This window comes from Phoenix dactylifera, chromosome 11 (assembly GCF_009389715.1).
Source record: "Phoenix dactylifera cultivar Barhee BC4 chromosome 11, palm_55x_up_171113_PBpolish2nd_filt_p, whole genome shotgun sequence".
Taxonomy (NCBI): Eukaryota; Viridiplantae; Streptophyta; class Magnoliopsida; order Arecales; family Arecaceae; genus Phoenix; species Phoenix dactylifera.
The window spans coordinates 18,159,174-18,174,984 of record NC_052402.1 but is presented as its reverse complement, the minus strand read 5'-3'; the positions used below and the strand labels follow the sequence as shown (position 1 = coordinate 18,174,984).

Genomic DNA, 15,811 nt, shown 5'->3' with positions numbered 1-15,811 from the left:
CCACCCGGCTTAGAGCCACGCCCCCTCATGATGAGGGTTGACAGTGCCTCTGTTACCTGGGCCACTCCACCAAGACTATAAATAGTTCGGTCAGATAACTTCTAGAGGACCTCTCTTTTTGGCTGGACCAAATCGATCCCACTCTAACTTGATCGTTGGAGGTCCCTCACCGGAAACACCGGTGAGGCTTTGTGCAGGTCCGCGGCCGTCGTATAGGAGGTGGCTCCCATCTTCTCCTTCCAACCAACAACAGCTCTCTCGACTCCTCCGGCGTGGTCACCCTCAGGCCAAATTTGAACCACAACATTTCTGGCGCTAGAGAAAGAGCCTGAGCCGTGACCACAAAGATAATAAGTCAAGGGGCCCTAAACAAGTCGAGCAACCGGGAATCAGTGTCCGACTGCTCTCTCTCCAAAGTCCACCTCCTACATTGCACGTGCCGGTAGACTAAACTTCTCAAATCCAGCCGGAACTGTTTTATTTGCTCGCTCAGCAAGTCCAAACACTGGTTGCGGTTATTCAAACTCTTCATCTGGCTGGAGTTTCATCAACCGCTGAACTCGACAGGAAGGTTAAGAAAGCGGGGCGACAAATTCCGATGCTTTGGGATCAGGTCACGGACCTCCGCGAGGAGTGTTATCGATCGAGGAGCAAGTCCCCTCGGAAGTCTGGGAGACATCTTTCCCACCGAAGTTTTGAGGAGTATACTCCTCTTACGTCCTCCTGGGCCGAAATCCTCACGGAAATTGAGGGTTGCAGCTACCTCCAATCTCTTCCGAAGATGCGCCCATCAAAGTCACGAAAGCATTTAGGCAAATACTGCCGCTTCCACAGGGATCACGGCTACGACACAGAGGATTGTTATCAGCTCTGTGTTAAGATCGAAGTGATCATCCGCCAAGGCCTTCTGAGCTGGTTCGTTGGCGGGTCAACTGATAGAGCGGAGCCCGATGGGCAGACTTCGGGACCATCTGACGGACCCGACGACGGACGCCCCAGTGCGGGTATTATCAATACCCCATCTATGAGTCTCACACATTGATGTCGCCTTAGCCCCAAGGGGCCAAGAAGAGGCCACACTCATCGGCCCGAGTCTGGTGACCCCATATGTAAATTACTCTCCCAAGAAAGAACCTTAGCCTTCTTCAGGTCAGGGCTTTCTCTCTCAGGCCGTAATCTAATGAAGTTATCTTCTAGAATTTTTCCAAGGCATCTCTGAAGTGTCCTAGGAAGCTCGGCGCACATTTGATACCCTGGCAGCATGAGTTATATGCCTATAACTTTATAAAGTTGCCCTTGGAGCTTGCCTCAGGGTGCCTTGCAAGACTTAGCGAGAGCCCGAGGGCCTCGTAACTGCAGGTTCCATCTACAAAATCATCCTTTGAGCTCGACTCGAGATGCCCTGCAGCGTCAACAGGGAGCCAAGAAAGAGCACCCCCGTCCGCAAGATTCTACAAGTACGCTCCTGATCTGAGTGGGGGGTATCTACAAAGTCATTATTTGAGCTCAACTCGGGATGCCCTGCGGCGTCAACGGGGAGCCAAGGAAGAGCACCCCGATCCGTAGGATTCTACAAGTACGCCCCTGATCTGAGTGGGGGGCATCTACAAAGTTATCATTTCAGCTCGGCTCGAGATGCCCTGCGGCGTCAACAGGGAGCCAAGGAAGAGCACCCCCATCCGCAGGATTCTACAAGTACGCTCCTGATCTGAGTGGGGGGCATCTACAAAGTCATTCTTTGAGCTCGGCTCGGGATGTCCTGCGGCGTCAACGAGGGGCCGAGGAAGAGCACCCCCATCCGCAAGATTTCACGGATCCGCCTCCTATCTTAGTAGGGGGCAATGGCGGGGTTTGTTTAAAGCTCACCGTCCTCGAGTGGATTTCTGTTCTCGGGTAGATGTTTATCCCCGAGCTTATTATTATTTTCGAGTTGGTTTCGACCCTCGAGTGGATTTCTGATCTTGAGTTGGCTTCGACCCTCGAATGGTCTTCTGCTCTCGGGTAGATGTTTATCCTCGAGCTTATTATAATTTCCGAGTTGGCTTCGGCCCTCGGATAGATTTCTGATCTCAAGTCGGCTTTGGCTCTTGAGTGGATTTCTGCTCTCGGATAGATGTTTATCCCCGAGCTTATTATTATTCCCGAGTTGGCTTTGGCCCTCGGGTGGATTTCTGATCTCGAGTCGGCTTCGACCCTCGAGTGGATTTCTGCTCTCGGATAGATGTTTATCCCCGAGCTTATTATTATTCTTGAGTTAGCTTCGGCCCTCGGGTGGATTTCTGATCTCGAGTCGGCTTCGGCCCTCGAGTGAATTTCTGCTATTGGGTAGATGTTTATCCCTGAGCTTATTATTATTCTCGAATCGGCTTTGGCCCTCGAATGGATTATTAGCCTCGAGTCGGCTTCGGCCCTTGAGTGGGTTTCTATTCTCGGGTGGATGCTTATCCCCGAGCTCACTTGTACTCCCAAGTTAACGAGAGCCCTCGGGCAAGCTTCTATCCTTAAAGTTAATCTATGGTTATTTGTTTTTCCTTCTCCGATTTCGCTCCCCTGGGCAAGGCTTAAAGCGGCCCGCACTATTGGATGAGGAACTACGAGCTCCCCTCATATGAGGCTTATTTTCAAATTGGGGGTATACCGAGCCCAGAGACTTTCACAAGTGCTAAATGCAACCCCTGCTATATGAGATGGGCCCGGATCTGGGCCACACAATTCGGATTTTGGTGTCCGAGCATGAAGCAGAACAAACTCAAATACTCATTGAAACAGAAGAAATTTTATTGATAGTGAAGGCCGAAGGCCGAATATAAGGATGCTCGACCTTGTGGTCGGAAGAGTTACAAAAGGCCTAAACGGCCAACCTTATAAAAACAAAAATAAAAATTAGTCAACATGAACAACCTCCATGTTGGTGTCAACTATGGCCTCCGACTCGGTTGTGACCTCGGGAGTGCCGTCTCCGCCTGCTTCAGCAGCTTCAGCTCCAACACCGGCGTTAGAAATGGCTGTTGGTTCCATCTCGTCGGCAGCTTCGGGAGCAATATTCGGCCTGGCCTCGGCAGTGGCTTCCACAACGTCCCCATTCGCCTCGGCAGCCCCATCCAGGTCTGGTTCAAGGCCGCTGAGGTCGACTCTAAGGCAGAACTGCTGAACTTGGAGATGACAATTGTCGAAACCCTGGATCATAGCAGCAGCAGCCCCTTCTGCCAGTTCAGCGAGGTACTCCTCCGACTGACGGAATTTTTCAATGGCCTCACGGGCGGACGATTCCACCAGGCTCTCGAGCCGCCCGACCTTTAGCTCCCGCTCTTCCGCCTCGCCCTGAAGGCTAAACAGAGCGGCTTCAAGCTCGGAGATGCGGCTTGCAAAGGAGGAGCGAGCACAAGAATGCTCGGCCTCCATGTCTTGGATCTGAGCCAGCCTATCCTTTATTAGGGCCTCGGAAGCACACACCTTCTTCTTGGTCTTCCGAAGCTGCTGTGAGGCGACTGCAGCTTTCTCCTCGGCCTTACGCTGCTGCTGCTCAACAGCGGCCACCCGATTTTCGGCCTCCTGCTGACGTTGCTCAGCAGACTCCGCTCGAGCTTCGGCCTCTTATTCTTGGAGCTCGGCACGCTCCGTTCTCAGCCTGAGCACCCTTAGCTCCTCCCGGTCGGTGAGTCTGTTGGATATCAATACGTCGACCACATGAAGAGACTGGCACGAAAAGATAAGAATGTCAGCAAAAACTGAAACTAAGCATTCACAAAGGAAATAAAAAAGGGACAAAAGGACAACATTACTTACCCGCACGCTCGCCGAGTAAACGTGATGGACGAGGTCGCCAAGGCCCTCTTCCATCAGTGCGCGGTCGCGCAGAAGCATGATGTTGCGCACGAGCCCGTGAGCAACCTCTTCAAATTTGAGGGCCGAATCACCCTCAGGTATACGCCGTGGTTGTTCCCCGCCGGACTCAGGAAACATCGGCTCGATTCTCGTCAAGGCCGGAACTTCGGAGAAGGTCGCAACCTCGGCGCATAATGAAACCATGGGGGGACCGAAGTCCTGGGCCCACAACCCAGCTTGGAATCCAGTCCGGACGGCTGGGTTATCGCGGCGACCTCCAAAACTTGGTCAGCAGGTGTGACCGCCGCTCGGTCGGGAAGATCCCCCCAGTCGTCGATTGGGGCACCTCGGCTTCTTCTATAGACCCCTGGCTAGGTCCGGCCAGAGCAAGGGCATCCACCTCGGGCTCTCCCTGCTCGATCTTGAGGCCGGGGGCGACTCTTGCCTTCTTCGGCCTCCCCTCAAGCCGGACCCTTTCAGGGGCGGCCTCTTCTTCCTATATATGATCATCAGCATCTTGGTGTTGAAGATCATCCCTGCAATATCTAGAGATAAAAAGTCTTATCAACATCCCCAACGTAAAAAGAAAAGAAGAAAAAGCCAAATTACTTTTACCCTTGGGACGAATTGAGCTCAAGCCAAGATTCACTAGGGCCTCCTCACTGAGCAGGTCAGAGAGCCAAGGAGTTTCTTTCAGTCCGAGCAAACTATCTATGATCTTCTGCTCGGCCCGCGACAATTGCGGGAGCTTATTGTTCACTAAGGCCAGCGGAAAGCTTCAGGTCAGATTCAATCCCCATGACCGCTCGGAGAAGATAAAGAAAAAATTATCCTTCCATCCGTGGATGAAAGTGGGCAGGCCCCCAAATAGCTTGCGGCCTCCTCGAGGGGAGAAGTACCACAACCCTTTATCTACAGGATTGCCTTTCAATATAAAGCAACTCCTAGAGACATTCACTAAGGGGGACAGGCTGTGTGCCAGGCAGAGGGCGAGAAAGCCAATGATTAGCCTCCACGAGTTCGGGGCGAGCTGCGCAGGCACCAGGCCATACACCGTCAGGAGTTCCCCCACAAATCCGTGCAGAGAAAATCTCAGCCCTGCTTGGAGTGTATCTACGTACACTCCGACCCAACTGTTAGGTGGGTTGGTGACTCGGCCTCCGAGGTCCGGGAGTTTGAGGACGAACTCTGGAGGAATGAAAAATCGGGCTCGAACCGAACCCAGATCCTCGTCGCTCATGAGTGAGCCGGTTCCATACGGGCTCGGGCCCACCTCGAGTTCAACCTCTTCCACCTCGGAAGAGGCCTGAGCTCGCGATGAACCTACATCGAACATCGATGTCCTCGTCGACGAGTCCATTGCCCTGGTCTTGAGATTATAAAATGGGGGAAGATGAAAAACTCTCCGAGCGACCGAAAGGAGGGATAAAATGCCTACCCGAAAGCTCGCCGGAAAAGGTGGACGGGCAGAGAAGAAGAATGTCCACCGGAAGAAGAAAGCTCCAACACCACGGCAATGACGGCTGAAGAAAGAAAATCAGGAGCGGGGGAGGGTCAAATAATGATCCTAGGACCCCCTTTCCAGGCCTTATATAGGCTACTATAGCGGCTCCGATCAGGCAACCTAAATGCTCAAACGACCCGAGATTTGCCACGTGGCGGGCCATAAGACGGCCTCAACAAATCTCCCCGAATCGCCCCACTAAATGCTGATCATTATGGATGGCGCTCCGGAGCTCGAAATACTGATGGCTAACCTTTTGCATTCCACCAGACGAGACGCTTCAGAAAAGGGAGCATTAATGGTCGGCTTCTCACATTCCGCCAGACGGAGTGCTTTGGGGGACGGGGAATTAATGATCGAAACCCTCCTCGTCCTACTCTAGCAACCCCCCCCCCCCCAAAAAAAAAGGAACGCCCACGTGGAACATTGAAAAATTTCCATGATGGATTCTACTTAAGAAAATTTGGCAGCTTGAACCTCCCAAGTCCGACGTCGGGCTCTCAGCCGAGAAATGCGCCTAGGCATACCCAGTTTGGTACGCACCTCTTCTTGCCTGTGTGATGGAAACATTGGACGATCCGAAGGCTGCCTACTTCCATCATCCGAGCTGCGAGGCAGCTCGACCTCGGAAGTGGGGGGCAAATGATAGGGGGAAAAATGGATCATCCAGCCCACGACTAAAAGGCCGCCCAGTAAACATCAACGCCAATCGGCCGAATCTTTACTTCGGCCTAGAGTCAGCTCGACTTCGGGACTCCGCCAAAAGCTCCACCAACTTCAGATATTCGCCGACTCCCCCGACCAAGCTCGGGGTGCCTTCAGATATTCATCGACTCCCCCGACCAAGCTCGGGGTGTCTTTAGATATTCGTCGATCCGCCCCGACCAAGCTCGGGGCGCCTACCTCAGCAGTACGCCCCGATCTTCGAGCTCGGGGCGCTCCACCGAGCACATCTCGGAATCCGGAAAGCCAAGCTATTCTTAGCACCCGTCAAGCCGACCTCGTCAAATGCTTGATGCGACCTTTTAATGAGCTCGGCTTCGCCAACGACCGCACCCATGTGTGCACCTACGTCCATCTGCGTGGCCGTACTTTGCAACACTACCGTGTCACGTCTCTATATCCGGCCTTCAACAGTCAGACGACATCTTGACCACTCCGGCCATATCCTGCCGTGACTGTCAACACCTACCGTTCTTAAGAATGAGCAGTACTACACACCATCAGCCAGCTGCGCGCCACCCGGCTCAGAGCCACGCCCCCTCATGATGAGGGCTGACAGTGCCTCTGCCACCTGGGCCACTCCACCGAAACTATAAAGAGCTCGGTCAGGTAACTTCTAGAGGACCTCTCTTTTTGGCTGGACCAAATCGATCCCACTCTAACTTGATCGTCGGAGGGCCCTCATCGAAAACACCGGTGAGGCTTTGTGCAGGTCTGCAGCCGTCGTACAGGAGGTGGCTCCCGTTTTCTCCTTCCAACCAACGGTGGCTCCCTCGACTCCTCCGGCGTGGTCACCCTCGGGCCAAACTTGAACCACAACACTACCCAAGATCTACCCAGCAAATAACCGATGTGGGACTAAACATACGCTCGCACGGGTCCTCACATACTCTCCCCGTTCAAGCTCTGACGTCCTCATTAGGCTAAGGGTTCAAATCGAATCACAAACTCTATGATCGGCCCATGGTTAGCCCCAATAGATCCGTGTTGCAGTGTCCCTTAGTCCGCATAGGTTATGGGCCAGGTCCGCTCTGATACCATTTGTAATAATCCAGGACCTCACTCAAAATGGTTAGCCGAAAGGTATTATTTGGATTCCTTAATCTTGTACAAGTACCCAAGATCTACCCAGCAAAAAACCGATGTGGGACTAAACACACGCCCGCAGGGGTTCTTACAAAATGGTTAGCCGGAAGGTATTATTTTGGTTCCTTAATCCTGTATAAGTACCCAAGATCTACCTAGAAGATAACCGATGTGGAACTAAACACACGCCCGCACGGAACCTCAAAAAAATGACCCATAGAAAGTTCAATTCATCTGAGGCAAGAGGAAGCTGAGATGATCTGGATCATCAGGAAGAACAATATGGTAAAAAACATGGCAACTGTAAAATAAGTCACTACCAACATTAAGCAAAATATTTCTAATAGCAGTTACCCAACTAGACTATTTAATCAAACAATCCAATTAACAATAATCACATCATGATGTATTTAAAAGACAAAACTTCAAAGAATACACCATGATGACTGTGGTAGACAATGAACCGGTCCATGCGCACTAGGAGACAGCATAAATGAGCTATTCCTATGGTTTACGGATGCAGGAAAGTCCATTTTTAACCCCTGTGGTCCTTCATTCCATGAAAAAGAACAGCACTTTCCCTTAAATAAATATTTCTTCTGGACAATGGAAGACTTGGTAAAAGCTGATACTTTGGACAGAATCAGTTCAACCACCATACATATCCTTTTTGGCTGGTTTTGGATAATCTACTTCCAAATGTGCTACCTAAATGGGTCTTGATCAGCTTCAAAGCTGATTGGATCAAGCAAATAGACCCTTCAACCTCACAATGACTAAGCCAAGTATCGATTCTTTTTTCTCACATACATGCATGAATTCCTTAACCTCAGGCAATCAACTTTCTCAAAAGAAAACTTCAGGTGTTCGGTTTCTCGAAAAACAAAACTTCCGGTGATCGGCATTCTTTAAGAGTAAAATCTCCGTGTAATATTTCTCTGCTAAATGAACTTGAGCAAGAAGAAAATTTTATTTGGACAAGTTCTAGGACAAGCAGTCTAAGGATGCAAATTTCAGTTTTTCTAATAAGCCTAGATCCAAAACTGGATCCTAAGCAAACATAGTCAGACCACTTATCTGTTCAACTCAGGTTTCAATAAGAAATTCAGTAATTTTTACCATGATCTGAAATTTCTGTTTGAAAATAAGAACTTGGGCAGCTGACACCACTCTTTCCCCCAGTCTTCCACAAAGAACAAGAATGAAACTGTTTCAAAATTTCCTGAACTACCAAATTGCTAACATAGATGATCGTCAACCTTGTTCAATACTTCCACCTAACTACTTACAACTCCAAGTAAAATCATTCAAACCCATCTAAAGGCAGAAACCACCATTGGTAATGTCAGGCTATCCTGAGAAAAACCCATGTCCTAGTGTGAAACATTAAGAAAAGATCCCCCAAAAGCACAAACTACTTCAACCATACACTATAGTTTAGTCCTAGTCCATTCCACAGCTGGAGCTCAGTTGCTACCAGTATTTGGAGTCTCCATGGGTACCTGAAGAGGTTCCAAGCAGTCGACAATGTCTCTCATTAGAGGCCTTGCCTTCGGGTTACGGTTCAGACAGTGGTAGGCCAGCATGGCTACCTTATGCACAGCCTTGACAGGGTAGTCTCCATTCAACCTGGGGTCTACAATGCTGAGGACTTTCTTCTTCTGGGGAAGCAGTGGGAAGGCCCAGTCAGTGAGGGTCTCTCCTCGGGCAAGGAGGAACTTGTCCACGGATTTCCTTCCAGTGAGGAGCTCAAGCAGGACCACACCATAGCTGTAAACATCACTCATTGCAGTCAAATGCCCTGCATGGAGAAAGATACTATTTGGTCAGGCTTAATTGGTAATACACTTTTTTTTCTTTTGAGAAACTGTTAACACACCTCAACTTATATTCTATGATTGAAATCATGTCAGATTAAAACCAAGATTGTGAAAAGAGTAGAAGGAAAGAGTTTTAATCAGAAGGCATATCGCTGACTTCATTCAAATGAGGGAAAAAGCTTAACAAAGGCAGTGTTACAAGAGAAATTAATGTTGGCAGAAACTTAGCAGCTGCTCTTAAAATTCAATTGACTTTCAAAAGGATGAGCCAGCTGAAAATGATAATTTGAAAATTAAAAAATACTTTAAATTTAACATAAACAAAATCTTTAATTCATCCTAACAAAAATCATAGTTATTCTTATGGAAATGGACTCAGAGAATCAGGTGAAGCTTTGAGGATAATCAAAGCAATATTGGTAGTCATTTACTTTAAATGTTCTAGAAAGCAGTAAACTCTCAAATTATTTACATAAATACTGATAAAGCTGGCAATTAGAATAATTGAAAAGTAAAAGGGCAAAGAAAAGAAGACTTGAGCAAAATCAAGCTTCAAGAACATCTTCCATCATCATGATTGAGGCACATGATAGGGTACTCTCAAAGTAACTAACTGCGTAGAAGAGACCACTACTTCAATAAACAATGTGCATGATGGAGACATTTTACATGCAGATGATATTAAAGAGGCAAACTGACTTAGGTTACCAATAATATACATACTTTAAACAGAACGGATATAAGTAAGATAAAGCTTTCTTCAGACTCCATAATTGAAAATAGTAATATAAATTACAACAATAGATTTACTAAGCAACTTAGTTTAGTTTCGATATAAAGTAAAACCTATCCATCTTTAAAATCCAACTCCAAGTCCTTCTATCTAAAGGATACATTGGTATGAAGAAGCCTCCAAATAAAAGTCAAATAGTACAGGTGTCTCCTACTCAATGATTCATTCTATAACATTGTAATGTTATTTCCCATTACTTTTTTTCGGAAAAAGCCTTCAGAAATCATATCTTTCAAGAAGTCCCATGTGCATACCGACATGCTATCTTTCACCTAAAACACATCCCGTAAGTCCAGTTGTCATTCCGAATCATATGTACTTACAATGACCCGAGTTTGGACCTTCTACAAGCCTAGTATAAATATCAAATTGTTTTTGGAGGAAAAAGTAATGAAGTACCCTAAGGATTAAAGTAATAGCAGACTGGTCAAAAGGAAACAAGAACTTCTTCTAGATGACTTGACGAAATAAATCGATACTTAAACTTTGTCTCGTTGCAAAAGTAAGTTGACAAAAAAGAGCAAAACCGCTTAGATGCCTCAACCTTCCGTGCCATTTGTAACTCAAGAATTTTCTAGAAATGTCTTATTTTTTTGAGAAAATAGGAGGAAAGAGTCCACCCTGTTTCATTCTAGTCAAAAAATAATTTGAATGATCGTGCAGGATTTTGAGCAAAAAGACTTTCTAATAAAAAGGGAACTAGCATAAAAGGTAATGTATTCAGAGGGAAAATATTCTTTTATTACTGTATTTAAAGTATAATTTGTCTGTTTTAGGTCTATTAAGTTGCTGATAATTGAGAGGAATTATTTGATGATTGTATTATATGCCTTACATTTGCTTCCTTGTGGAAAAATGATTGCTCTGATCTAAGGGTATCAAATTCAGTCAACTCGGCTTCTCTGGGAGAACTTGTAGAAATTTTCCATATGTTAAGTGATTCAGAGTTCTCTGACTTTTGGATGGCACAAAAGTAATGCCAATGTAATTTGGCAAACATATAAATACTGACATACTGAATGTAATTAGCTAGTTTGCTACCTCATATTTATCCAAAACATTTGATTATTTGAGAAGCATCAGGATGGGCACCTTAGATTTAGGAATCATTATACCTTCAGAAATTCTTGCAAGCATCTATTTAGGTGAAAAAGGTAAAATTTAATTCAAAGAAATAGAAATAGGATCTTGATTAGCACCTTTCATATGACAAACATGCCCAGTGGAAGATCTTTAATTTTAAAGACTTAGAGTTAATTCCCCAAGACCTACTCCTCTAGAACTTTTGATAACAGAGATTTGGGGAAAAAATCCACTTAAACTACACACTAACATCTAAACTACAGGTGAAATTGGCATTATCTCAGAGGGAGATACGAAAGAAACCTTCTGAAAGTAAATAATGTTCTCAGCTTATATTACCTGTCATAATATACTCGGGAGCTGCATAACCATTAGTACCCATAATTCGAGTAGAAACATGGGATTTATCACCAACTGGTCCATCTTTTGCAAGCCCGAAATCAGAAAGCTTGGCATTGTACTCCTATACATATAATGAAAAATTAAGCCAAAAGTGATCAATTTTAGGTGTTAGAAAAATAAAATGATCGAAGGCAGAGTGAGGTAAACAAAGAGAAAATTCAAGAACATGAGCATTATACAAGTTATGGAAAGAACAGGGCACCTACAACTTAAGATTTCCTAACATGAACTGAGAGATAAAGGTTATGGCAAGCTTTAAGAGAATAGGAAAGGGCAAGGATGGTTGAAATTTGAAGGACATGTGAGTGATGAGCATGAACCATGCTAGAGGAGCATAAATGTATAACTCAGATAAATACACCAATGGACATTACACTGGACATGATAGGCTATCATACTGTTTATCTCTAACACCTACTTCTCAAATTTGAGGCAAATCATACACCAATGTCTTGCTATGAGAAATGCAGACTGAACATGCAAAAAAGAACAGTACATTCACTACTGGAAAGGAGGAACACTGTGAAAGCAGATTAATACAAAAGGCCATGAGTATGACCAGATAAAATAGAAGACTGTAAGGGATTTAAAACAAAAAATAGAAAGGACGTTAAAATATATTGATATATTGGTTTTTAATAAGAAAGATTTAAGTGGTTGTTTGACACCATAAGGACTGTATTAGAGGTTGCAGAAACTTCAAATCTCTATTGCTTAAGTACAATCCTGGAACATGTAGAAGATATCGAAGGCAAGGATAAAAAAAAGGGAATTAATACAGATATGGTTCACAATTTTATGGTTGTATTAGACTTATTACAGTTGTAATGATAACTCCTTCCCCTCGATCTCACACTTGTATATTTGATGTCCTAAGAGATAAGATGCATATGCGGCGTTCCAATCAAATATCCACCACATGGTTTAGAAAAGTTATGTACTGTGACCAAATAAACAGTCACACATGTATAAACAACTTGTATGGTCTCAAACCAGAAGATGAGTCCAAGAACATGTTAGACTAACAATAAGAAAATGTACTGATTATAATACACATATCAGAAACAAGAATGACTGAAGATGCCTACTTTTTAACTATAAATTCATGTTTGTGTAAAACCAACCTTCCATGCAATCTTACAAATTGACATACTTGTTCTATTCAGGTTTGCTCCACAAATTAAAAAAAAAAGACAAAACATAATTCTCTTGTTCTAATCAAATGTAATATGTTGTTATAGTGCTAAGGTCATGCATTAAAACATCAAAATGATTCAGAATTTTGACCAACTAACCTGGTCTAGCAATATATTAGATGTTTTAAAATCACGATATATGACAGGTTTTTCAGCTTCATGCAGAAAAGCAAGCCCTTTTGCAGCACCAATTGCAATTCTCATTCTGATAGACCAAGGAAGGGGATGCAATCCTCCTACATAACAACATAAACAATCAGCAATGATAAGATGAAAGCTGAGATTTGGAGTGTTGCAATTAATGGGGCATAAGGACATTACAAAGAGATGAACAAAACAAGATACTTGGAAACAGATTACTGCCACAGGCTATGAAGGAATCCAAATTTTGGATTATTTTATCAACTTAAGGAATTCAAAGTTTATATGCCTTCTACCATGCACTTAACAAATGTTTCTAATATGCTGTGCAAAACACATTATTTCTATCAATTCTACTTCCTAAATGACCTTATCATGTCAAGACACATTATACCCAAATTATCATGTCAAATGGAGAAGGGAACCAATCTAGTTTTTTGGCTTTGTACAATCAGCCATCAAAGAAACTTGTGAAAATGTATGGCACCTATTGGTGAATGTGGCTAATCAAATGCCAAAAAGAAGTTTCAAATAAAAATAAATTAGCAGCACGCTCGATATAAATCCTTATTGATATGTTGTTTGCAATTATAATGATAGCGGTGGGCCTGGCCAAGCTGGTTCTGTTAGGCTAATGGCTAACCATGAAACAATTGATTTTAAATATTACTTGAAAAGGCCACAATAGGAGCATTCTTTTAAGTACTTATCAATTATTTGATGTTCATATCCCCAACGTCATGACATGGTTTCCGACTTAGGTTCTGCTACTCTTGATGGTGAAATATACTCCACTACAAAAGACAGCTTCCAGGGAGTAAGATTAAAAATTCAATTTTGATTAAGATGACAAGAATGACCTATGTGCATAGACATCGGAAACATAATTGATAAACACATCATATCCAGAAACCAAAGAAGTAGCTTCGGAGGAAAGTGATAAGTTATTTTGTTGTCAAGGCCATAAGAAAGAAGAGATCAGTTCTACTTTATACAAGTTTCTGTTACTACATCACAAATTACACTAATATGTAGATTACACTAATATGTAATAAAATTTATTATTTAGTAGCACCAAATGGGTAAGATCAGACAACAACAATTACTTGAAAAGAGACTGTCTTCGACACTGCCACGAGCCATGAACTCGTATATTAGCATCCGGTGCTCGCCTTCGCAGCAGTATCCAACCAATTTCACCAAATTCGGATGAGAAAGTTGCCCGAGGAATATAACCTCAGTCTGCATACATCCCATGGTTTCTTAGAGTTACCACATCCAAGTAAAAGGTTACCAAAAATAGGTGTAAATATTTAAATTAAGCTGATAGAGTAGGTTACCAGCCATTCTCGGTGACCCTGAAAACTGTTATCACCATCATGGACCTTCACAGCTACGTGAAGAGGATGAAGATCTTCCCTAAGATCTTCAGTTATAAATCCTTTATAAACACTTCCAAACCCCCCTCCACCAAGAACATGGTCCTGCCTGAAATTCCCTGTGATGATCTTAAGTTCATTGAGAGTAAATGCTATCAGTGGGTTTGCAGCTCCGTCACGCCGCAAGTCCTCGACTTCCTTAGGATTTGAGGGCAATTTGCTCTCCTCCTTCCCTTCTTCTTTTACTGGACTCTGGACTTTTGGAGATTCTATAAAACAAAAAAAATGAAAAAGGAAAGAACATGTTTATGCTTTAGAAACAGAGGAAAACGAGTATATAACAAAAAGATTTAGAATTTAAACTTCGAATTTTCTATCTTTGAATGCTGCAGAAGCAAAAGATATGCAACTTACAAAACAAAATTAAAGAAAAAAAATTACTCGTTCGATTTTTATATCAAGAAACAACAAAGGAAGAAAACCGAATGAAACCTCCATTTGCACATTCCTCTTTCAAATGTTCTGTAACAAGCGTCAAGAATTAAGAACTGGATATTGGAAGGTTAAAAAAAGGCAAAGCTCACTTCAAGCTGCTTTCTTAATGCAGTGGAAGAAGAGATACAAAAACATATTCCAGGTTCCAAACATCTTCTGAGAAGAAGATCCAGTTGCAGAAGACGAAGCCTATACGTTAAGAAAAGATTGAAAAAAAATATAACTTATATGCAAGAGAGATAAACCAGACTCAAAATCCTAAAACAGGAAAGTTATAATGATAAAAAAGCACTCAAACTAGACAACCATATAAACTAATATAAAATAGAAAAGAAGGAATCAAAGGTTTCACTCATTCTAATCTAAGAAAGCATGAAATAACTCAAATCCCAGAAAAAACTCACCTAACTTTGCATTGGAAGATACTGTATAAATGGATGGGTTCCCTCCAAACAAGCAATTACCCATTAATACGCCACAAGCCTCAGGCTCCCCACGCCCCTCACCAAAATACCATTTCCATTTAGAGAGAGAGAGAAGCTTCTACTGGCTGGGGTGTGGGTGCTATTGGGTTTGATTTGCAGATCAAAGGGAGAGAGAAGAAATAGATGCAGTTTAATACTAGAGAAGGAAAGAAATACCTATTTTAGTTTAGGACTTGAGCTGAGGTAAGATATTGAAGGAGGGGAGGAGGGGCGAATTTAGAACTTAATGAAAAGTCTTTGAAGTCTTCATGTTGGGGGTCTAATGGCAGGTTTTGTTGTGTGAGAGAAAGACAAACATCCAAAAGGAAACAAAAGAAATGAATGCTTCAACTGAAAATTCACTTCTGGATTCTAGTGTTTAGCTTCTTGGTAGCAGAGACAGGGAGCTTCAATCAATTCAAAGTTGATTTTATACATACAATTTAGTCTTTTCTTATGGGTTTCCTTGAGACTGACTTAGCATGAAGGAGCTGGGAAGGTGTTATTAAAGGGAATATAATCCAAGGAGAAGGAAAAGTATGAAAGTGAGAGCTCTCCCCCGTCAAAGAAATGTAGCCCACCACTACACTTGGGGTGCGGATCGGGGAGTGCACTTTTATATTCTTTAGATTCCTGTTCATTGCTTTTGTTTTATAGCGCGCTTATCTTGGATGGGAGTTGGGTGGTGGCCATTTTCTTTTTTTCTCGGTCTACTGTAGCAAGCAATAATGGCCTCTTACAATCCCTCGGGGCAAGGGTGGGGGTTGCCGTGGCTTCCCAAGCACCACCATCCAAGGCAGCATGCATCGTATTTTTTAGTGCTTGTGGTGGCTGTGGCAAGGATGGTAACGACCGAAGTTTGAAGTAACAAGGAATGAGCACTCAACTCTGAAGTCCGCC

At 43.9% G+C, this 15,811-nt stretch overlaps 1 protein-coding gene across 2 annotated transcripts; it reads right to left on the bottom strand.

The window, feature by feature from the left end:
* Nucleotides 1-8,336: 8,336 nt before the first annotated feature.
* On the bottom strand, nucleotides 8,337-15,466 carry LOC120112422 (probable serine/threonine-protein kinase PBL16). Of its 2 annotated transcripts, none has more exons than XM_039131811.1 (6): nucleotides 14,852-15,466; nucleotides 13,914-14,221; nucleotides 13,680-13,815; nucleotides 12,532-12,668; nucleotides 11,174-11,297; nucleotides 8,337-8,939 (listed from the first exon to the last, which is right to left on the bottom strand). In XM_039131811.1, exons 1-6 carry the CDS (start codon nucleotides 14,913-14,915, stop codon nucleotides 8,605-8,607), a joined length of 1,104 nt encoding a protein of 367 aa, XP_038987739.1. In that variant the 5' UTR covers nucleotides 14,916-15,466; the 3' UTR covers nucleotides 8,337-8,604. The 2 variants fall into 2 exon arrangements, with proteins under 2 accessions (XP_038987739.1, XP_038987740.1); XM_039131812.1 differs by having other exon boundaries at nucleotides 14,857-15,466.
* Nucleotides 15,467-15,811: the final 345 nt, after the last annotated feature.